This window comes from Lepisosteus oculatus, chromosome 3 (assembly GCF_040954835.1).
Source record: "Lepisosteus oculatus isolate fLepOcu1 chromosome 3, fLepOcu1.hap2, whole genome shotgun sequence".
Taxonomy (NCBI): domain Eukaryota; kingdom Metazoa; phylum Chordata; class Actinopteri; order Semionotiformes; family Lepisosteidae; genus Lepisosteus; species Lepisosteus oculatus.
The window spans coordinates 66,268,168-66,292,745 of record NC_090698.1 but is presented as its reverse complement, the minus strand read 5'-3'; the positions used below and the strand labels follow the sequence as shown (position 1 = coordinate 66,292,745).

At 37.7% G+C, this 24,578-nt stretch overlaps 1 protein-coding gene across 4 annotated transcripts in view; it reads left to right on the top strand.

Annotated features, from left to right (window-relative positions):
• LOC102691386 (WD repeat-containing protein 7) overlaps positions 1 to 24,578 on the top strand; it is a 213,404-nt gene that overhangs the window by 177,376 nt on the left and 11,450 nt on the right. For all 4 annotated transcript variants that reach the window (XM_069187378.1, XM_069187377.1, XM_069187376.1 and 1 more), the window contains 4 exons: positions 6,517 to 6,634; positions 7,715 to 7,864; positions 8,533 to 8,615; positions 9,770 to 9,869. In XM_069187378.1, coding sequence (XP_069043479.1) covers positions 6,517 to 6,634; positions 7,715 to 7,864; positions 8,533 to 8,615; positions 9,770 to 9,869 — 451 coding nt within the window. The remainder of the gene's footprint in view (positions 1 to 6,516; positions 6,635 to 7,714; positions 7,865 to 8,532; positions 8,616 to 9,769; positions 9,870 to 24,578) is intronic.

Below are 24,578 nucleotides of genomic sequence, written 5' to 3'. Positions count from 1 at the left end.
GTGCCAATTATTTTTAAAATAAAAGTTTTTATTTCAAATGGTGTTTCATCTGGAAATTAGCAGATTAAATGTGTTCTTAAAGAACAGTTTTAAACAAGCTCTTAATGAATTTCATTAAATATGCAAACATAATGAAAATGAAAGAAATCAATAAGAAATGGAAATCTTATTGAGAATGCAAAGATGAATAATTACTATCCAGCAGTGGCCGAAGAGCTATTTAAATGTGTTCTGGGTGTGCGGATATTTTATTACAAAGCTGGTAAACGCTTCCAATTTGGTTTGTTTTTAATTCTGCCGATTAAAAAATCTAGGAAAGAAGAACATTCTTGTGGCTTTGTTTGCACAGATTGTGTAAAAGCAAACAAGAATGTAATGTGGAGCAACATTATAGTGCTAAAAGCATTTTGTGAATTTAAACAGATCACTTTTGAGCTCTCCTATATTGCACATTCTGTTGAGATGGATTGTCTTTCTGATGAAAACCCTTAATTTTATATTGGATGTTTTTAAATGGTAAAGCTGGTGTTTCCAGAATGTATCCCACCAGCAGCAGGGGGCCGGGGGGCCTGGGGAACAGATGCTGAAGGAAGAGCCCTTTATCTCTCTTCTCTCCCTTGCCCTGCCCACAGAGCCAGGCTGGTTTTGCCCTCTTTAGAGCCTGGTGTTTCTTGTCCGGGGTCCACAGTGCACATCTGCCTGTGTGCTTTACTTTGTGGACTTTTGTGTGGAGCTTTTGTTTGTGTGTCCATATGTATTGGCCAGAGGAGAGTGGCAGGCTCCCTATGCGAGTCCTCAAAGTACTTAAGAGAGACAAACTTCACGGCCCCCCTGCTGTGGCGGCACAACATATAAATCCCCTACAGAAAAAATGGGGCAGAAGACACAGGACTTTACTGCATTAGACACGCTCTGTGCTATGGGTGGCACATGTGGCTCAGTTTTTGAGTGGGTCCCGTTTTTCACATAGAAGCATGTTGTCTGAGGAAATCCATGCTGTTTTCTACCGCTTATGATTCAGAAAAAAAAGATATCCTTAATAGAGCATGTTCTTTAGAAAACAGTGGTGCAAGTGCATGGGTTAAAAAGTTCTAGACTTGAGGTTCTCAGTTCAGCCTCTTGCTATTTTATTTATCATTTGTTTGTGCTTTCTTTGCACATTCTACCTCTGCATTGTCGAAAATTGCAACGGATTTTTGCAATTTGAGAAAAAAGTATTTCACTTTTTTTCTCGCCTTATTTTTTACAAAAACGACATAAACCACTCTTTCGCATAAAACATAAGTATTTAAAAAAGTAGTCACTCTATATCCCAAACTCCTGGTCCCCCCAGACCTGCTGCAACCCAAAGGCAGGACTTCCTTTCCCATCAGACACATTCTGCTTATAGACACTAAAGCACAAAGTATACCAACATCTGGGCTTAAATAATAATACATTAAGTGTTGACATCCTGTCAGATGTATACTGTACATCATGGAAAGAGGTTTACAGATGTTAATATCTGTATAAATAATACATGATCAGAAAAATAGAATTCTAGTTACAAATTATAAATTAATAGCTGGTCGAACATCAACTTATTGACCATGGGGTGTGTCCAGTGTGCAGTACCACTTCCTTTTCCAGCATGGTTAAGTATAATTCTGTACATTAAGATGCAGGCTGCAAATAATATTTACCCCTACCTACTGTCTTTGAAGTAAGAGTATTGACAGATTGTTAGATCGGGTTATAACAAAGCAAATGGCTTCAAGTCATGGTTATGTAAATGTGCCGATATCTTGAATAATCCTCTTGTGCTGCTTCTCGCGCAGAAATAACTAAACATCCTCTCGATTATATTAATTGCCAGAAAACAAACATTTGGGAACTGCTTTAGATTTAATGTTAGTGTCATTATTGTTGTTTTTTCTTTTAACAATAACTGGATAGAAGTACAACATTTGAAAAAAGAACTTCAGCACATTTAAAATTTAGACTAAACATTAAACCATATTCACGCTAGTTATTAGTGTGAAAGTGGCTTAATATTTTGTAGCTTTGTGTTTTACATCTGAGATTTTATTAAATTGAAGAGGAGGATTAGGAAAACATCATTTTTTTAAAAAAAAGAATCTAGCTTCCAATGTTACATTTTGTAATAAGATTTTTTTTATGTTCATCTCTCCGAATTGAAACCATTTTTGTTTTTAGTTTCTGAAAAACCTGAACCACCTACATTGTTAAAGAGCAGACATTGCAGATATTAAACATGCTGAGGGGATTGTGAAAAATGTAAATGTATTTCTTCAGTGTCCTATCATGTCTTAGAGCGATTGCTGTGGCTATTGATTGTTGATATCAGTCAATATTTAAATTACAATATTGATTAATCCCTGCAAGTGTGTGTGGCTACATTGATTTGCATGCTTGTGTTCCACACAGTTTTCTGTTTTGTATTTTTTTATAAATGTATACCAAGCTATTTATATATATATAAACATTATACATCAGTAACAAAGATACAGCTGCAAAAACTTTAAAAATCAATATTTATACCATGTTTCATGATATTTTAGAAAATCAGAAGTTATTAAATCTTACCCCAAACTAAATATCTTCTTTTCTGTAATTTTAGTCTTCAGTAGGTTTTTTTATTTCTTTTGTGCTTTTTTAGTTAAAATGTTAAAAACGTTCAAATTGTTGTTTTTTTTTTTAAATCTCACGCGATCAGTCAGAGGATGCTGTTTATTGTTGCTGGACGCAGGGGTGAAATTACAGTGGAGACAGAACAAGACATGTCGGCTCTTTTTTTTTATATATATATACAACCGTAGAAGAAAAGGATCGGCTCAACTGACGAGGGCGGCAAAAAGAAACCGCTGAGAACTCTGAAAGAGGGATCGATGGAGCTTCGTGAACAAGAATTTGGTGGCGGTGTATTCATTTGTTTAGTCTTGAGATTATGTTGTTCCGGTTCCCTGCTGAGTAGAATGGGACAGCTTGTGCTGCTGTGTGTGCTCGCAGATAGAAATGAGCCTGCAATGCAGATGCTTACAGAGTGATCGGTACTGCCATGTATCAGTGAATGATTGCATTATGGCTAAAATAGTTTGATACTGCCAATGGCGTAGCTAATTATAGGAAAGTAATGAAGGTGGAAATACTCATTATTAAAATTATTTAAAAATGAAGCATATTTAGCAGTTGCTTACAGTTAAATTCCAATCTGTTGAATGTTACAGGTGCTTACAAAGTACGCACTGTAGTCCCTTTCACCTGAAAACATCATTCTAAGATTTGGATTTGGGGAAAAAACATTTCAGAAATTTTCTCTGTCAAAGCCTGTATTTAATTTTTCTTTTTCACTGCTGTCATTTAAGGAAAACAGTTTTTTTTTTGTTTCTCAGTATGATTTCTTTTTTTTTCTGTATTATTACCTTGCTTAAGTGGTATATCACAGATATACAGTAGCAGCATTCCTTTGAATAAATAAGTTGAAATACAATTCATTAAAATAAAATTATTTATTTAAGCAAAACATTCATAGGTAAATAATACTATAACTATTTTATGGATTAGACATACAATAAAGGAAAAGACAAAATATGTTACAGTGCTTACCTTTTCTGATTACCTTATAGGATCTTCCTAATGTTTCTGTTTCCTTTGGCTTGCTAGGATAATTGTTGTCTCTATTTAGTTCTTGCATTTGAAAGTGCCAAATAGTAAAATAGTCAAATGGACTGTAAGTCAATTGTAAGTCCTCACATAGAATAAAAATGTCTGTGTCCATTTGGAGGGTGTAAAAGTGGCAGGGGGCTAAATTCTAGTTCACACGTGGGAGAAAACGCCTGTTGCTTATCAGGAAACATAAATTAAGCATTAATGAACCTTTGAGTGGAAAACAGCTGAACCCTCATAAAGTCAATAGAAGATCTGAAAAGAGTGACATCAAATTTAAAAGTGGCTCATCTCGTGAGGTTAGCTTTTCCTCTGTGTTGTTTTTTGCTCTTTCTGAAGCACTCATTGTCACACCTTATTTTTCTCTCCTTTTTAACTGCTCTTAAAGTAGTTGCTTAGTTTTAGAAAGTTATTATTTTTATTCCTAATTATTGTCGTTAGCTGCCTGTTTCAACCATTATAGTATTGCTGTATTTTGTTTTGCTGTTTTTATACTTATTAGTGTGAAACTGTCATTCACATACATTTTCTGATTTAAATTTAAAATAATTTGAAAATCAATATGATCATTGACACTCCTGTGTCCTGTGAAAATAAACTTTTGCCTGTAGAAAATGTTTTGTTTGGTTTGATATGAGTTTATCAAGCTATAGGTAAAATATTACGAGGCGGAGAGAAATAGTCATTCTATTCAAGAATATGGTAGTTTTAATTTGTGTTGAAATAAAAGAAAGAAAAGGTTTGAATGAATGGTTTCCATTATGAACAGAAGTAGGAATGCTTTTGCTTTTAGGCCTATTTTGAAACTATAAAGAATGAAGAACCCCCTCTAAGGCTGTTATGTGCATTTCTCAGAGTTAGCGGGGGATTGCTTGTATGAATCCTCTCAGTGGAACAGCAGGTGAATTCAGTGAAAGGCACTATAAAGTAAAGGGCAGTGAGAAAAACAAAGCCCTCTGTACAGTACCTGCTGCATTTTCCACAAAGCATGATCGTGCTAAAGAGATTGTTTGCCATTGTTTCTACCCACAAGCTAGTCTTCAAAACTCCCAGAAACCTTTAGCTTATTCAGGTACATGTGCAAGTTGACAATTAAAAATGTTCAGATTTTCACACCATTCTGCATCTTGGGTATTTTTATTTGTGTTAAATCTCAAAAGAAATTTGCGTCTCTTAAGTCATCGCATATCATGATGTGTAATGTTATTTATATAGACTGACTTAAACTCTTAAAGATAAGAGAAATACTAGTATTTTTTATACTGATGCTTAGAAAAAATACTTTTGTTGTATTTCTGTCCGTAACATTTTTGTTTTAATGACTCACGATTTATCTTATTCTCAGCATAGTTCTATATGAAGGTGACTCAGAACAGGTGCCTTATCAATCTACGCTGATCAAATCAACCTGACTGACAGCTGACAGCTGCTAATTTTAGAGTAAAATAGTGTTTGGCTCTGCATTTTAGGACAAAAGATCTTTGTGCTTGTAAACCTTCTGCTGACAAAGGAAAGAAACCCCCGCGAAGCCTTTATAGTGAAGTATCTGACCATTGGCTGTGTGATTCCTTTTTCAAAGAGACAATATTGAGATGCATTTATGCCAGCTGTTCTATAAAAACATGGCCTAATAGCACTATGATTGTTTATATGTGAAAGCATTATGTGAATGTTGAAAAAGGGGGATCTGTACTTCATTTTGCCTGGTTTCTCTTTGTTCAGTCAGAGACTTTGGAAGTGCAACAAAAGCCTAGCAGAGCTTGTTCAAGTAACCTGCAGTGTTCGGAGTGTGGCTAGGTTTTTGTTTAGTAATCCTGGAACAGGATCTATGATTTTGTTTTCGGATAATATGTTTTAAACTACCACAGCATTAGTCCTAAAAAGGGATAAGGGATGAACGTAGCTGGTAAGCTTTACCCATTTATGTCCGTGGCAATGAATGTTTGGCATTATCTCATTCAAAAGCAGGTACAATAGTATTTATTGTGATGTGCCAGTTTTGATCTGTAAATGGTTGGCCTTAATATACACATGGCTTAATATTGACTTTTTGAAGAAAAGTCTGATAAAGTGCCATAGAAGGATGAACACCCTATCAAGGTTCAGTTGTATTTTTGGTAGATTTTTTTTAAATTTCAACAAACATGTTTTAACATTATAATGCTCTCGCCTTCCATATCATTTTTAAACATGTTTGCATATCGTTTTCCTTATTTCAGATTCATGTCTGTTATGTTTGTAGATGTCTTGTTTTAAATCTGTTTTTTAAAATACCACAGTGAGTCTTCTTTGCCATGTGTTGCATAATGTAGCGCACATATGTGCTATATAAACAGGCACATATATACATTAAAATGCACATATATGCATCCAATAGATGGTTTGACCTTGAGAATAACTGAATGTATTTTACAGTATCTCTGTGGATCACATCATGATCATGCTGATATGCTGAAAGTTTTGGCTGCGTGTCAAAGAGGCATTTGTTCCTCACTACAATGGCTCAGTGACTTCCATCTAGACCAGATATTGGCCTTCGCAGTGCGATTCCTGATACATATTCTGCACAGGCCCTGGATAATTTGTTAACAAGGCCCTTTTTACATTTGAGACAGATGCACAAACTATTTTCAATTTTCACGCTTAATTGTTCCGGCTGTGTTGTTGACGCTGGAACACCCAGACTCCTAATTATTCCGCATTGTTGGGAGTCTATTATATTCTAACTGTCTGAATGATCCCATTGACCTTGAACTGACATTATAAGCTGTGTCTAATCTTTTCACTCTATATTTCTAATGCTTCCTCTTTTTATTTTGCTGCCTCCCTCTTTGTCTGCTCCCTCGTTAGCATCACAATGGGCCTGCCCCTGAGCCCCGGCGCGGACTCGGCCCGCTCGGCTCGACACGCTCTCTCGCTCATCGCCACGGCCCGACCACCAGCCTTCATAACAACCATCGCCAGGGAGGTGAGCGCCCCGTCGCTAATCGCCGCTCCGCCGAGCGCGTGCACGGGAGCTTCTCTTTGTCCACCCGCGGGGGGGGGCCGGTGGCCCTCGCCGTCGCCGCGGGGGTCCGGTCAGATTGATCGCAGTCCACCCCAACCCCCCCCGCCCCACCTCGCTGCTGCTGCTCCCCTGTTCTTCTCTGAGGGGTGCTCTACAGCCCTTGTCTTGCTCGAAGCCCTGGGTTTGGAGAAGAAGTCGGAGGAGGACTTGTGCCCACGCAGAAAGTTGGGGGTATCAGCCGGTCTAATAAAGCGGGGGGGCAGTGCCAGCATGGTTTCCTTTTCTTCCCTTCGGATCCCTCTTTTCCAGTGCTACAAAAACCCCCAGTTTTCTGACCTGCCAGCGGTCTCCTCTTTAGGTTTAGGACAGGTTATTTCAGATTCACGTCTGTTATGTAGGTAGAAGTTTAGTTCAACTCGTCTGGTGAGGGCGAAGGTGAATCAGTGTGCCCTCCTGTATGGGGAAAAACCCCATAAAATGGGACACACTGAGTAAACAGGAAAGCGCAGGTGAGAGATTTCCTTGAGAAGTGAGCTAAGGAGTCCACTGATTCCTTTGCACAGATAAAGCTTTGTGTTTTTAGTTTCTTTAAATCACTTTCGTTATGAGCCTCTCCCATGATTGAATACACCAAACAAATCTTACTACAAGCTGTTCAGCATTTCTGTTTTACTGGTTTCGATCAGTGCAATGTGAATTGTTTTCTAAAAAACACCTTCAATCTAAAATTAAACATGAAGTATATACAGTGTATATACAGATTAGTTAGAGACATTTCTTGTGTTTAGTCAATGAATATGAATTAAAATAATAAATTGCATTTTTTAAATATCCCAGCAAAACAGTACAGTATATCAATAATGTTAGCTGTTTGTTATAAAGCATGTAATCAGTGCTCCCTTTCCATGTGGATTACATATTCACTCACAAAAGCTTCAGGATTCTTTGCAGCAAAATGTAAATCATCCATCCGAGCAAAGAGAGAAGGAGCTGGTGGCAGTAGAGATGTGTCAGTGATGCGGTTCTGCTGGTTTTCTGCAGGTCCACAGACACACTGCTCTCCAGGCCAACACTCAGTCCCAGCAGAACGTCCACACCACCACACTGGCACGCGCCAAGGCTGAGATCCTCCGAGTCATCGAGATCCTCATCGAGAAGATGCCCACCGACGTTGTAGACCTGCTCGTGGAGGTGAGAAGAGATCGCCTGTCTGCCCCATCGCACACATTTCCGGCGCAGTTTTGATGAACAGAAATCGAAGGCCGCAAGCCTTTGCTGCAGTCCGTTTTGTACACAGAAAAAACCCTGCCGTGCTGAAATTAGTAGAATCATCAAGTCCCACCCTTAAACCAGAGACAGGGAAAGGGACTGGCCCTTTGAAAAGACTGTAAAATCACTGGATTTTACAATAAAACTATTATTCATGCTCTGCAATTTTTTAAACTACTGTACATAAGGAAGTGTCTGATTTCTTGAAGTACTTACTCTGCATTAAATAACATCATTGCCCCTGTATCAGTTTAATCACTCTGTAATTAGTAATTACTGTGGTGTTAAAGCCAAAGTGCATTTTAATATACAAGTATCTCAAAAGAATGATTACTAATTTGGTACAAGTGTGCATTAAGCATAGTTTTGATGAGGATTTTGGCAATAGATTACCCCTTTCTTTTTCATTAAAGTCTAAAACGATGAATAGGAAGAGAGCTATGCAGCCAGCTTTCTCTCTTCCCCTGAGAACAGCAGCAACATTAATTTTCAGTGTCTCAGACATTGACGCATTGCATTTACATCTTGGAAAAAAGTGAATTTGTACGTGCTTTTGTGACTGATTTCTGTAATGATCTTTCCTCCCTGAGGTAATGGACATCATAATGTACTGCCTTGAAGGATCTTTAGTCAAGAAGAAAGGCCTTCAGGAGTGTTTTCCTGCAATTTGTAGGTAAGTCACCATACCACATGAAACCAGGTCATTTTTCTCTTTATTCCTCAGAACATTTCCATTCTGTATGGCCACCACTGCTGTGTTGTATTTTTAATAACCCAGAATAATAGACAGTATTACAGAACAATGGTATTTGCAGTTTAGGGGGGATGTACAGTATTTTGTACGTTAATGTTAAAGTGCTGTAGAAGGTGCAATACTGTTTTGCAGTTTGGTACCTGGTGACATTTTGCATCTAATAGGACTCTCATCCAGTCTTTTCAATAAAAAAAAGACAAACAAAGTATCTTAAACTGTGGCTTAAGATACAAATCCGGAATTCCTCATGTTAATTTAGTACTTGACATGCTCCTGTTCTCATTGATTTTGGCTTATTGTTGTGTTTTGCTTAATTGTCCATATCATACATCAAAATGTGGTATATTTCTGAATTAGTTATGTTTAAGAAATTATGAGGGTCTGTTTCAGGGGTGGTTGAAGTGGACACCTTGTCGTATTATACTTTTTCCAAGGATCAACTGAATTGATAGAAGTCGGTTGAAATGATCAACTCATCTTGTTTAATAATTTAGATACAGGCTTTTAGTTTCTGAACACATATTATTATAGAGTGCATATGTACATTAAGGATTTTAGTGTATTTTTTTCAATGCTTTTTTATTGGTTACCAAAGTTTGAGTTGCATAACTGCTTTCAGGGAAATACAAGCTGAGCTGTTAACCACTTTCAGAGACCTGTAGTGATTTAGGAATAGTGGTTAGAGTTATTTTAAAGAGAAATGTTGTTTTCAAAAATGGTAAAAAAAACGTCTTTCATTACCTTCTTTTATCAAGCATCTGGAGAAGATGGTTTAGAGCAGAGCTATCTTTTGGTTCAATTATGTCTGCAGGTTTGCTGCAGTACGTCTACCTACAGAAATAGGTTAATTGGTCTGATTAAACCACTGAGGACCTGGGTTAAGTCATTACAAGTTGGGCTTAAATGAAGGCTTGCTGATACAGTACACTGGCCTTCCAGGTGCAGGAATCTACACTTAAGGTGTGGGAGAATATTTTAACCCCTCTTTCAGGATCATTCCACATCCCAGGTCAGAGATCACCATATGTTCGATACCTCTGCTCTTCCCGGTAATTTTGCGTCACCTTCCGCAGGTTCTACATGGTGGGTTACTGTGAGCGGAGTCACAGGATAGCGGTGGGAGCTCGCCATGGAACTGTGGCGCTCTATGATGTCCGCACTGGGAAGTGTCAGGTAAATAAATCCCCGCGACTTCTTCTCCATAAAGTGAGAAAGTGATGGAGGAGAGAGAGATCGGCCCTGCGAAACCATTGAGCTGCCGAGCTGCCATAGTCTTACGGATAAGACACGGAGGATCAATAGTTTAATGAAAGGCAGTCAAAGTGTGAAATGTGCGCCACATCCATTTGTTAGATAGGCGAGCTATCCCAAGCAGGCACCCATGTTTGTGCTGCAGCATTAAGAGAGAGGTGGGTAAATGTTATTTAACCTTTGATGCCTTCGTACCAGGAGCACAAATCCAGAGAAGCAGATTGATAAGAGCAACTGTGCCCCCGGTTTTGTCATGCATGTGCACAAATCTGCAATGGAAATCTTCCCTCTGGCACAGAATGTCCTTGTGCAGCTGACAGGCGCAAGTAACTTCCCTGCCAATGTCATTGTATTTATTAGGCTTCCAAGCATGGAAGGGTTTTTATGCTTTTAAGTGTACAAGCTTCGAGTGACTTCCCTAAATTCTAACTGCCACCAGTCAGACACTGTGTAGCTGCTCATCTCCAATGTAGACAGGAGACGTGCCTGAGACATGGTTAGGGGCATGGGAAAAAACACATGTACTTCTTTGCCAACCAGGATGGCATCCTGGCTCATCTTTTCGGCAATCTCTGTAGCACTTCTTAGATTTCATTCACCCGCAAATGTGCTTTTTAAGATTTGCTCCTGTTATGTTCCCGCGACAATAATGAAGTCCACGCTGGTTCATTGTTGATATGATGGACACAACACAAAATACTCTTCCTCTCGTAAAAAAAAAAAAATCTGTTTGACCATTGAACTCTAAATGTCATAGGCAGCAGTAGCTAGTAACAATACAACTACTTTATGGTGAAATGGAGTTCCTTCATGAACCAGGATAGCTTTTATTCTCAAATTTCAGCCTGTCTCTTTCTACAAACAGTCAAAATGATTTAATTCCAAATTTGACGGCCATCATCCCTAGCATAGTGGAATTCTGTTTTTCAGAAAGTTCCCGTGTTCCTGTGTAATAACATTTCTTCGCAGAGTCCCGAGCCACATTGTGCTGCTTCACATTGCCCAGACTTTGCTCCAGGGGCTCTGGTTTCCTCTCGTAGTCCAAAGACATACTGGTAGGTTAATTGGCTTCCGGGAAAATTGGCCCCGGTGTGAGTGTGTGCCCGTCCTGCCCAGGATGTATCCTGCCTTATGCCCTTGCTTGTCAGAATAGGATCCAGCTCCGCTGCAAGCCTGAATTGGATAACGTGGTTAGAAAATGGATGGATGTCTTTTTACACATGTATAGCAAAATATTTTCTATAGGTAGAGAAACATATTGATTCTTATTTTTCAGACAGTATATGACTAATATGAATGTCGTTAAGGTAGTGCTACACACCAAGACGGGAAGCCAGCTTCCAGTTTTATCAGAAGTACAGATAAATCAAATGTCATTTATTGTTACTAAAGAAAATAGCTGGTTTGTACAGCAATTGACACCCATCCATTCTAGAAGCGTAACTGCTGTGCCACATTGCTTTACGAGAGTATTTCAGAAGTGGTACTGTAAGGGTTGGCGTGCCATGGATTTCATATTAGCACAGGTACACATTCCTTCACAGCTAACAGCCATTGCCCAATACTTTTACTCGCATTTTATGACAATGGCTCTTGCTTGGAATCTGTCAAAACTGCTTATAGTTCAATTTTTATTTGTTACACCTGTTGGACTCCATTCAGTGTAAGGACCTGTGATTATATTGGAAAGCGATTTTGTGTGGTGACAGCAAGAATTGTTTCATCTTTCTCTAAAAAAAAAAACCTCAACCAGAATCCTGGCTGTATATCGAGATTTAGTCCTTCTGCCCATTTTTTAATATGTGTTGATCGCTTTGTATTGTCAGTCCTTGTAATCAAAACACGGTTTATTATTTAAACCAGTTTCTATGAATTGACACAGATCAGATTGAAATGTGTCAGACAATTGCAGCTGTCCCAGTTTGCGGAGCTGCTTTCAAAACACCTTTTCTGTCATTATGAAGAAAGTCATTGTATTGTCGGTGAGTGACGAAAAAAAACAGAAACTTCACAGGAAAGAATGCTCAGCAAGAAGAAGTGTTTAGGAATCTTTTTAGAGACGTTCGCATAGAAGCTTTGGCATAACATGCTGGATGGAAGGTCAACCACTTTTCCACAAGATGAAATGTTAAAGATCCCATGCAGAGTGAGGTTTGAACCAAGGGACACAGATAGACACATGTGAAGAAGAGAAGAGGGACGTACTATGGAATTCACAGATTGTTGGAAGTGGTATCATGAGTGCAGTTTAGGTAAACAGAGGTGGAGGTGGTTCCTGACATGCCCCCTGAACATTTCATTAACACAAACTGAATTATGGGAAATGAAAGAATTTCAGTCACAGCAACGCCTTTATTGCAGTCACTCTGAAACAGTCATCTAAACTCAGCGCTGTCAGTTATCTGTCCCTTGTTCTATGCTGGCTGGCTGCAGGTAAGGGAATCTCAAGAACTAAAGCATCATACTGGATCTGCACCATTCTCAAAACTGCTCTCTCACAAAGCCTCATGGCAAAAGGAGGACTCATTAATACCAGACTGTCATTCCTCAGCCTGCACATCATTTTGCTTACAGTTGTCTGTCATCTTCGGGGTTAGGTTCTGAGGTTTATAGTGAGGATTTGTTTACAGAAATATTAGTATGAATGGGACATAATTCCAGCTCCTTTCAAAGCCTTATTGCATAGTACTGGGAATGAACTGGTGTGGTCTTGGGTGTCACAAAGTGTTCTGTAGATTTCTCTGCCTTCATGTATCTCGTTGAAAGCTGTTTTTTTTCCCCAACGTAAAGGGGTGAAATCATCAGAACTTGAAAAGCAAAATTTCCCCTGAGGTTCACTTGCAGACAGTTATCAGCAGGTGCTGTGTGATTGCCGGTGTGTATGTATGGTCAGTACTCTGAACAGTGCTGAAGTGCCCAGACAGAGCAGCTGCAAATATAATATAAAGCATTTTTCTTTATATTGTAACAGTGATAGCATTTGGGCACCTTTATACAACACAGTAACATGCTGCTGCTGTTGCATCATCTTAACAGTGCACACACTTAATCTCCTCATAATAAAAAATTTGTCTTTTTTCTGTTATTATTTTTGATTTATCTTATTTTTTCTAATCTCTGTGACCTCTCTGTGACCACATAAAAATGACTGCCTTGTCATTTTTGTTTGCAAGCATCTATCACTAAACATTGAGAAACATGAAAAATGTAACTACAGATGATATATATACAGTAAGAAAATGTTATGCATTAATAGTGTATGCCCTCAAAAACTAATAAATGGCATGGATTCGGTGCCAAATTCCTGCACAGAATAAGAAAGGAATAAGAAGGAATAAGAAAAAATATGTACAGTAGCAGTATGGATAATTAGAACATTGAAGCGTTAACATCTGCAGGTTAATATAGTGTGAAATAATGAGTTATGCAGTACTTGATTTCTCTGCCACCTTGCAAGCTACTGATTGGTCAATTACTAATTGTCATAGTGAATTTTACTTATTAATTTTAAACTATGAAGAAAGGGAACCTAGGCTTTCATGTTCATTTAATCTGGAAATGGAGCAGGAGTTTTTGCTAGATCTTACAGCATTTTCAGAAGTGCGGTACTTCGAGGAAGATGGTGATAACAAGAAAACAAAGTGTTAGCCTCGAAAATACACACCATGTACTTTATTGAACACCATACAAGACTTGGCTTGTTTTTCAAACCATCGCCTCAGCTATTTATAAAAATCACAACACCTCCCCTCCCCCAATGCCTCACACTGTAATTGCATTTAGAAACCATCGATGTTGCAGTTGAAAGATTTCAAGAAACACTACAGAGACAGCAAACTATTCTTTTTTTTCCCCTCTATCATGTCATGCTTATAAATTAGGTGGTCCTTTTTTTTGTTGTTGGGATTTATATCCATATAAATCCTCAAGCTAAAGCTGCTACCAAGGGCAGGATATTACATTAAAACATTACCCCTCACAACGAGCTTTCTGGAATAAAATGCTTCTTTTATAGGTCTTTTAAAGTGTCCGGCCCAGCAGATACCCGAAGATTAAATAAAAAGGTGACATTTTTGGGTCCTTTTCTGTAATATTGATGGTGTATTGTGGGAAGTGGAACAGGGTCAGTGTCCTTTCCTTGGCTGTATTGATTTGCCCTTCAGCTGTTTGTGGTGAAGCGCGAGGCAGGGGCCCTGCTGTTGATTATCTACACAATGTCTCTGTGAGCATTATTGACTCAGTTGCAGCTACTGCCTGTGGCTCTCAATTTTTCACACCGTCTCCATGACAATCATAATAAAACATAGTATCTCACCACAAACCAACCTCAGAAACCGTCTGATCTAGCTTCTAAAAAAAAAAGTTAACATTATGAACACACAAACAGTGGAGGTTCTATAATAAACACTTTAAAAAAATAAAAAACAGGTCTCTCCTGTTCTACTGAATTATTCATTCTACTTTTTGGTCACCTCTGTGTTCGGCTTAATTTGGGTGTTAATTTGTCAAATTGTCATTTAGCTCTTTTTCAGAAAGCAATTCTAACTAAATTACAGTTTTCATGTTGTAGATGCTGGAGCCACTTCTGATGCATCCCAGCTTCTGGGGGAAATAAAAATGAAGAAATTATGCCAGCATTTAATGTAATCTGTGTAAGCACTGTAAGCCAACCCAGGATAAAGGTGTCTCCTAAACACATAAATAAAAATCATAATAAAGGGGGAACTGCCTGTGCTCACAATGATCTGAGAACTGCCTGGCGCTTCGGCAAAGACCTTTTGATTTCTTCTTCATTGTTTGAACAATAAATAATAAAACATCAAACTAATCGGTTAGACAAATTAATATCCCCGTCTTGTCTGCAAGAAGGAAAATGCTTGTGAGATGGAAAGAAAGAACCCAGATAGAATCCCAGTTTCATCATGTGTTTATCACTGCTTTTTTCCCCAGTTTGCTCCACTTCCTTATGTACACACCATGCTGTAAGTATCGCGGTAAGGCGGAAACACAATTGAAAAAAAAAGTTCTGAAAGAGAAAATCAGAGGAAAAGTCAGATGCCACTGATTCACACCAACTATCACTGCAGGGCGCAGTGCCCACTGTTACACAGACTCTCCCTGGACAGCTGTAGCCTGACAGGAAGTCAGGTGTGAAAAGGATTTGACCAGGCAGGAACATTGGCGGTTTAACATTGGTTAACCTTGTAACCCTCCTCGCTCACCTGTAGACAACACGGACTGTGTTTAATAGTAAAATCAGCTTTTGGGATGTGGAGGAAGGCCCTGTGCTGCGAAAGGCAGTAATTCAATTCAATGAAATGTAATACAGAAAAGTAAAGAAGCAAACAATTAAAGCAAAGAGAAATACCTTGAGTGTTTCCACTGTGTTGCGTTTTAAAAACCTCATTTTAGATACAACTTTGTTTTTTCAGTATGTAAAATGCGAGTATTTGCACACAAAAATCTACATAAATAATCGACATAGATGATGTGATTAAAAAATATTAAATATTTTTTATACCACATTAACCTTCATCCTCAATTTCAGTCTTTCAAATAAATTATGACAAAATGAACATAAATGTTTCAGTACAAATGGTCCTGTCTCAATTCGCAACAGCTTGCTCATACTTTTTGTGAAAAGGATTCTCCAACAGGTTCATTCCCTTACTTTTTTTAACATTAGAATGGTAACATCTGTGTTTCAGCTTTCAAACATAAAAAGTCTAGAAAGGATTTTTTTTTTTACCTGAGTACAGACCTTTATATATATATAAAAAAAACACTTACCCATATTTAGTTTCTTCAAACAGAAATACAAATTCAGGTTTTGCTTTAATTCCAGAGGTGAATTAATAAGAATATGACATAGAAAAACCCTACTGAAGTGAATTTTATCATTTTCTAATTTGCAATTCTAATCTTGCGCCAGATCTATTGAGATGCCTTCGAACCAGTTACTATATGCAGCAGTACAAATTTAATTAGAATTCCCATGATTCAACAGAACGTGTCTAAATAACTGAGCCATACACCAGCATTCAGAATAATTGGTTAACTGATGTGTGATCTGTTGTTGATGAATGCAGCACTTGACTTCTTTATTGAAACTTTTCAATGGAGAACAATCGGGTGATTCTGCTGTTTGCTTTGCTTTTATTTGGCCACACTTGAATATCGTATAACGCTAACAGAAATGTTAGTGTACAATTGCTGTCAATATGAATTAACAGCGTTTTGAACCAGTTTTAAACCGGGGATCTTGTAGTCTATAGTGGATGTAGTCAACAACAGTTAAATATTGCACACAGGATTATAGTTTTCATTGAGGAAAGTTGTTCCTATCTATTATGCAAAAGTATATGCAGAAATTCTGAAAGTACATACTGTACATTATCACAGAATGATTAAGGGTTATATCTGATTAAGAAACCTGTAGCTGTGGCCAGAGGAAAACAGTTTTATATTCAAGATGATTCTGAATAACCTATGACAGTTATTGAACCATAAATTAGAAAAATAACATTTAAACTTGAATTGGACTGATTGCTGGCATTGCTATAATCACCTGGCTCATGTAAACATTTTTATGTTATGAAGTAGGTCACAGTTGAATTATTATACATTATTATAATTTTGCTTTACAGGAGCAGTCCGAGTGATGTATCTTGCTCAGGGATACAACAGCTGTGTCCCACTTATGATTTGAACCTGCAAATCCATGCTACTCTTTTAATATATAGGGTAATGCCTGTATCTAACCAAGACCTTTCTTCATAAAACATTTATCATTTATTATATCATTGTATCGTTCCTTTAAAATCTTAGATAAATCCTTAAATATAAAGATCGCATTGATGTACGACATGAATTATTACATAATGTACAGTAAAGGCAGGAGAGCGCAGGTTTTTCACAAGCCACCTCCACGAGCTGCTTGGTTGTTATCTGGGGCTGGTTGACGCTGGGTTCTTGGGAGCGCATCTAAATCCCACAGCAAGTGGAGCAAAGCCAGCCTGCAAAACCATCTGCTGCAACTTTGATCAGCTCCTGTGAACTGCAGAATGTCAGCTGGAAAACACCAATCTCTTTTAACACTTAACTGCATTTCCTAATTGAAGAAAATATCCCGTGGCTGTAACTGCTTCAGCCAGTCACGTGATTTGATTTTTCTTTTGAAACTGATTTTTTTTTAAACGCAGGCTTCTATATTGGCTATATTTGTTGTGCTCCTGCTTTGTTTGTTTATTTCAATTAACACTCAACAGTTTAAACTTTTTTTTTAGCATTGTTTTTTTATCCAAAATTCTGTTTGTGGAGTCTCACAGCCCAGTGGTAACTGATGTTTCATTCGCTCTAGAAAAGGGCAGAGTTATTTGGAGAAAAATACCTCTGGTTGATGATATACATTAACTGCGGGGGAAAATACCTTGGTAGCTGGTTTTACAAACCTTCTGTAGTAATTGCATGTTCTGGTTTCAAAAACCTTTCTGTGGTAATCAAAAATTTTGGAAGTTAAACCTTCCTGGTCTTTTGCTTTCTTAAATAATTTTTTAAATCTTCAAAGTACAGTAGATGTTCCTTTTCTTATGTAGGCCGGTGAACATGATTGCAACTTAAATCATTCAGGCTGACTATTTCAAGGTTAGAAAAAAGAAAACACTATCTCTCTCCTAGTCTGCCTCACCTGCTCCTGAATTCATTCGGTCACTCTAGAATCGCTGTGTTAATATTGTGTTTGAAGTTCAAGGGAGTTTGTGGTGTTTGTGCTAATTACCATAGACAGATATATTTTTAAGATTTCTTGTGTAATATTAATCTATACATTTAATGCCTTATAAGAGGTTTGTACTGACAAAACCATAACCATTTATTCATATGTATGTGCCCTTTGAACTGTCCAAAAGCACACATTCATTATATTGTGTATAATATATTGATTCACATAGTATTGAATGTATTATACATTTATGTTACCATTTAAAAAGACACTGAGTTCATTCCAATCACAATTTGAATGCATATAATAATTATATGAGATCTTTTATTGATATATTTAAAGTACTGTAGATCATTACCCCACTTCATGTAGGTTTTATGTACTTAAAATGCTTTATAATTGGAAATGACTGTATCTCAACATGCATTGAGATACAGTACATTCAAAATGATTATAGAATTATTTAGCTTATTTTTGGAATTATTAGGGTCAAAATTGTTGTAAATTGGGATTCTAGGGCTAAATAGAAGCTTTGCCAATTTTGATAGTAACAGGTTGCACCTTGGTACTTTAAAGAAATGAAATGTAAAAGATTGAAGATGGCCCAAATGCAAAGTAAATGAATCTATTTTGAGTTTTTATTTACAGGAATTAGCTTTTTATGAGATTTTTCTTGTTCATCGGGCCATTTTAATTGACTCTCCTGTTGTTAAAAATGAGGTTTTTAGGGCATTTAATGACCACCTTGAAATAGAGAACAGAGTGAAAAGCTTCGAACAGCAGCAAGACCGAGCTAATAATGCTCCTCACAAAGGTGTGATAGATTTATCGCTTTAGTTGAATCGTTAAGCACTCAAGAAATAAATGTTAGCCAACCTCACAAAAAAAAAAAGCACGGAGCAGTTTATCGGCTTTGTATCCAACAGTATGGGTATTTGCATGGCCCACAGCCCGAAGACCTGCGCTTCCTGAAACAGCAACAGAAGTCATCAGTCATCAGTAATAAACAAGGATCAATGCTGAAGTATAGTAATCAGCTCCGTCCCCATACTAATACACTTTAGGACAGTGGTTTTACACAAGTGGCTGCTTTCACGTGATCTGCAACCCGTAAATAACATACTGGAGCCATTGAAAGGGTTTGGCTGGATGTTTGGTTCAGCGGTCGGCCCTAGGAGGCTCAGCAGTGACAGGGTGCGGGAAAGGTTAAATCTTATCCGCGTCAGAACTGTTGAGGTTTCAGCAAACTTCCATCCTCACAACCTGTCGGCCACAATTTGATGATTATTATTGATTATTTCACAGCCTTTCAGTCACTCTCTGGCACTGCAGCCAGCGTTGATAAACAGATACAGGAGGGCTGCAGTCCAGCTAAAATAAGACTCCATCTTGATAATGAACTGAGATGAGATACTGTTATGTGATAAAGATAATTGATGGTTGGCCATGAATGGAAAAGTAGCTCCCAGAATACCTGCTCCTCCGTGACCACAGACATGGCCACTGGCTCAGAGTATGATAAACAGCGGAGACCAGTAGGACCCACAGCCATCATTTCTGTATATTCTTTTCTTTTGGGAGCTGCGCTGATCAATCAATACCAGTCAATTTATTTCTGCCAGGTTCTCGTGCTAAACTAATGCATGCTTCTAGAGGGTCCCGTTTGCATGCAAAGGAACGAATAAAAGTTAAATCCGTGCTTTGAGGAAAACATTGTTTTCTCTCTTTTCAGTGTGGAATTAATCCACTCCAACCTCCTTGTTCTGTCCATGTATGCCTTTTCTTAGTCCTAAACTGGTTGTCCGTAGTGCATGCTTAGCACAGTTAGATTGCTGCATTCCTTCCTCGCTAGATAAAGTGGCCCAGTGTACTGTAAGTGCTTGTCATGTTGTCACTAAGAAAGGAATCAAACTCGATTTTGAGGAGTGACGGATCCACTTCTTTTTCTCAAGCTGATATTTATTATTTTATCAAATGTTTTTGGAATGGCATTTTTCTGGTAATGTGTTTTTTTTTCCAATTAAGTATTAAAATTTAGTATACTCGTTAATCAGATTTAGTTTCATTCTATCAGCAAGAACTATATTTAGATGTTTTTTTAAGTCAATGGCTTTCAGATTTTTAAATCTATTTTAAGCTATTTTTTCCTTCAGTAATATAATTTTTTTTTCTATTATTTATTATTAGAAGGATTTGTGATTTTTTACACCTAAAAAAATAACAGTAGCAACGAAAAAATAAAATAAGCAATAGCAAGGAAAATAATAGAAACAGAGACATGACTATTTTTGCATCATAAGGATGATTTGTGAGGACTTTCTTACTGCACTTATCTCATGGCTAGTTGTTAGGTAAGCCTGGACAATACAGTATATTTATTATTGGATTTGTGTCTCTGAAATAAGAAAAAAAATATTCTGGTTCTATGTGTTTGATAATAAATACTTACACATTTAAAATGTGTAATAAAATTAGCAAAAGAGAATTGTGGTAAAGCCTCTTGCCTTACACCCATTGTCTGAATGCATGTTTGTACGCAGATATACAAAGTTTTAAATGAAGTCTATCTAAAAATGCTATTGATATATCATTTTTATCTTTTTCTTACTTCATCTTTATCTTCATCATTTTCTTTTTCAACATAGATTAATACATTCTGTAATGGAAAATAAGTATATTGTTTCAGCTGAAGCAAACAAATGTAGGATGTTATATGTTCTGGTAATAGGAAAATAAAGTTAGCATACTTCAGGCACTTCTTTTTCTAGAATACTTCTGGCATTGTTGGTGTACACAAATCACAAATCTTTTAATGGGTGTTTGTAAAATGGGAAGACGCGATTTACCGTTTGTGTATCTGTGATAAATGTTGCATACAAACTCACTATAAAACTGAATGGACAGATGGGATGCATACACCATATACTCATTAATTATAGTTATATCTGCTCCTGAAAAATCTGTTTTTCCAGGTTTTCCAGAAGCAACTGATTTTTTTCTCACTGTTTTTTTCTTCTGGCAATCATTTACAATATCCCAGAATGCTGCTGAGGCGCAGCTGAAGGTCTACGGGGCATTCATTTTGAAAGGAAAGCTGTCAGCATGTCAAGCCTGAGCCCAGTGCCTTCAGTCCCGAGCAGTGTTGAATGCAGGAGCTAGCTTCTCTGTCTTGGTGGACTATCTTACTCAAACCCCCAGCTTCCTTGTGTCTAAAGCAGAGGACAGTTTATATGAAAAGCACAGCAGTGCACCTTGAGGTCTTTCAGCACCACTGGGACACCCAAAGCATTGTGGGAAATGGTCTGGGTGATTTACTGAATGAAAGATGTCAGCTATGGTAACCTGTGTTAAAAAAGGGCTCCAGTCGAAGACCCATGGAAAAAATATTTGTAAAAACAATAATTGGATGATCAAGTGTATGTTGCCACTGCAAATGGTGGAAAGCATGTTTTTATATTTATAGCTTCTGGGTTATTCTCCTGTTTGGCTAAACGTCAGTGTCGTTAGTTAAATATTTTTCCAGCAATTCGGAAAAGTGTGATCTAAGGAATTCAGTAACGTCATATTTGGAAATTAGTCAAATTTTGGAGGTAGCAAGCTTACAAAATTTGTGGTTGTTAGTGCTACAGTAAAGTGAATGAAACTAAATAGGAGAACCCCATCAAACATATTTGACGCAAGAAATTGAAGTGGGGATTTAAGTTCATAGCACTGATCCGGTGAATTATCATTCAGGAACCCTCGACCTTATATGAACCATCCATCTGTTTTCTAATTGCTTCTTCCAATACAGAGTGCCGGTAGAGCTGGAGCCTATCTTGGCAAGCAAAGGGCCCAAGACAGGGTACACCTTGGATGGGACATCATCACAGGGCACATGCAGACAAAAGAATCAGATACATTATGCACAAACTCACTCTAGAGCCAGTTTTCACAGAAGCCAATTAACCGACCAGCATGTCTTTGGACTGTAGGTGGTAGCAGGGAGAACATACTGTACAAACTCCTCACTGATAGCACCCCAGTGCTATTGAACCCAGGGTTGCGAAGCAGCAATGCCCCAGCTTATATAATAGCAATGTCAAATATTGTAATCTTTCTGAACTTGATATTTAATATTATTGATATATTTATTAAAATTGGTATTCATCTGCACTAGTAAACCAATATGTAATCCCCTGTCCCCCATCTGCTGCTGAAAACAATACTTGACAATGGCTTTAAATGACTTTTAATTGGACTAATTAAGCTCCTGCTGGGAAAACAGGAAAGTGAAACTAAACACAGGCAAGTATACATGTAAATAATGTCGCAATGCCTGCATTGGTTTCTGGGCATACTTCTAATTTCTGTACTAATCCCCATTTGTTTTTCCAGCCCTTTCACCATGCGAATCAGTTTTTGTGCACTGTGTGCGTGCAGTAGCATTATGTCGTGTATCTGGGAGCTACAGTCTCTAGCACGTTTATATTACAGGTATATCTGAGTCTGAATTCCCTCCCCAATAGCTGTGCAATTGTCTGCCAATACAATCCATTGCATTGCAGCGCCTAGACAGAGCCAGCCCCTCGTTTATCAGATTAATGTTGACCAGTTTCAGTTCAATAACTGAAGTGCTGTTTGTACTGAAATCGTTCATTGCCATGCTCGGGAGCACCAGAGACTGAAGGGCCTCCTTTTGTGGCAGGATCCTTTGTTAGCTCTACTTACACAACAAAAGTAAAGCAAATATGGTTCGAATCCAAATAAAGGATGGCAAAGACTGGGGAGATGACTAGCCGCACTGCAGTTATAGTGAAATAGAGCGGTTGTACAAACACAGGATTCAACGTAAAGCCAAATAAAGAGTTGCAGAATACCTTAAATTTGGAGTTTAGGTTAAAAAAAAATGTTATCCTTGTGCAATATGGTGTATTTGTAAGAAACTTTCAGTCATGAATTCGTTTGGCATCAGATCCTTTGCTCCCTGGTCCCACACCCTTACTGTAGCTCTCTTCTTCTGTAAGTGAAGTAATTCAATACAGTGAGTACTAATAGGGGTAGCCTCACCAGTAATTGGAAACACAGAGCACAGAGTCTCTATTTATAGAATATAATAAGCTTGCAGGCCTTGGGTGATCTGGGATGAACACAGGGAAATCTTTGGGGAGCCAGTGGCAGATATCTGTGAGCAGATTACAGGGGGCCTGATGAAGATGTAAATAATTGTCTGTATGTAGCTTCACAGATTCATTACTCAGAATTTAAGCAGTTGGACTGTTTTTCTTTTCCCCAAAGGCCACACACCCCAAAAATAATGAAGTGGATTAAGTTTAGATCATTGTAACTTTCTGAAGTTGCCTTGTTGATGGTGTTTTAAAAGAATACTGCTAACATATGTTTCATGTAGTATAGTATATCTCACTGCTACTGCTCAGTTTTGAGTTCCTAATAAGGGTTTATTTGCATTTTATAATGCTTGTTGGGTGCTAATAAAATGTTAGGTTCTCTGGCTCTCACAACAGGGAAGATATTAACAGTGGTTAAGGTTCTAGACTTATAACTGGAAGGTTGTGGGTTCAAATCCCAAGTGTGATTGCTCCAGTAAACAACTAAATGGGAACAAATGTAAATTACTTTGGAAAAAAACATCAGCCAAATAAATTAGTGACTAGTACTGTCTAGTCTGATGTTTAATGTGAGAGCAAGTAAAATAGTGTTATAATGATGGATGAATAGTATTCTCCTCCATTTCCTTTTTTTGGGTTTATTTTCATTCTCTTTATAGACAATTTCAGCAAAATATAATATCTTATCATACTGTAAGTGTCAATTTACAGATTCTTGTTGCATAATAAAGCAAGAAATGTTTCTTACTTTTTATAATTATGCAGTTTGTAATTAGAGAGCTCTGATCCCGAGGCAAAAATATTGATAAAGTAAAATATATTTATAGTATACGGTGGTAATTACATTTTCATGTATGTCAGTGTTGGTTTCCTAATGATTTGCAGCACATGCAATGCAGGTCCTGTTGATCATCACAGAAGTAATCACACCTTTGGAAAGGGTTAGACCAGTTTTTGAAGTTTGTGAAAGGGTGATGTGAAGTAGGATGAGTTCTGTAATGACAAAGCACCTTTATCTAGTTTTTAAACAGTGTAAGTGAAAATGCTTAAAAAGAAAAGTCCTAAAGATGCATTAAAACTTTAATTTCTTATACACAATACTGCTCTATATACTTTACAAATATACAGTATTTGGACTGAAGTAGTTGAAGCGTCAGCATGCGTAGGCTGCAAAGGAACAGGTAACAGGTTTATTTGATGCTGAAAAGAAAGGAAACACAACGTTTTGGCTGTGGAGCCTTCTTCAGGTGTGAGAAAGACACGGTAGAGGGCAAAGATTGGTTTGTATATGGGGACTGGTTTGTATTTTCTGACCTCTACAGTGTTAATTAAACTTTGTCTTTAAACAGTCCAATCTGCTGAATTACTCTATTAGGAATTAAAGGAATTCTTTAATTTAGGACAGAGCCTGTTGTTTTATGCTTATGTTAGACCATGACTGAGATGCGCGTGTACAAGTGTTTTTTTTTTCTGCAACAGGGAGGAAAAGCCTGGGTAATTTTCCGTGATTGCAAATTGCATTTTTGTATTCTTGAAAGCACATAAGACCAGAGCATGCAGTCTAAGCACTATGTTCGGTTGCAGAAAAGAGAGATAATAAAAGCTGGATGTCAAACAGAATTACTTTGCTTAGATATTCTGCATGTTCATTTTCAAGCAAGTAGAGGCATGCCTTGCATCAAGCGCTGCAAATTATGAAGGAGAGGTGTTGGAACAGCTTTGTGTCTCAATGATGAGGCAGTATGATGTCAATAGCTCTGTTAGTGAAGTGCAGTCTGTAATATACTACTGTATGTCTTTTTT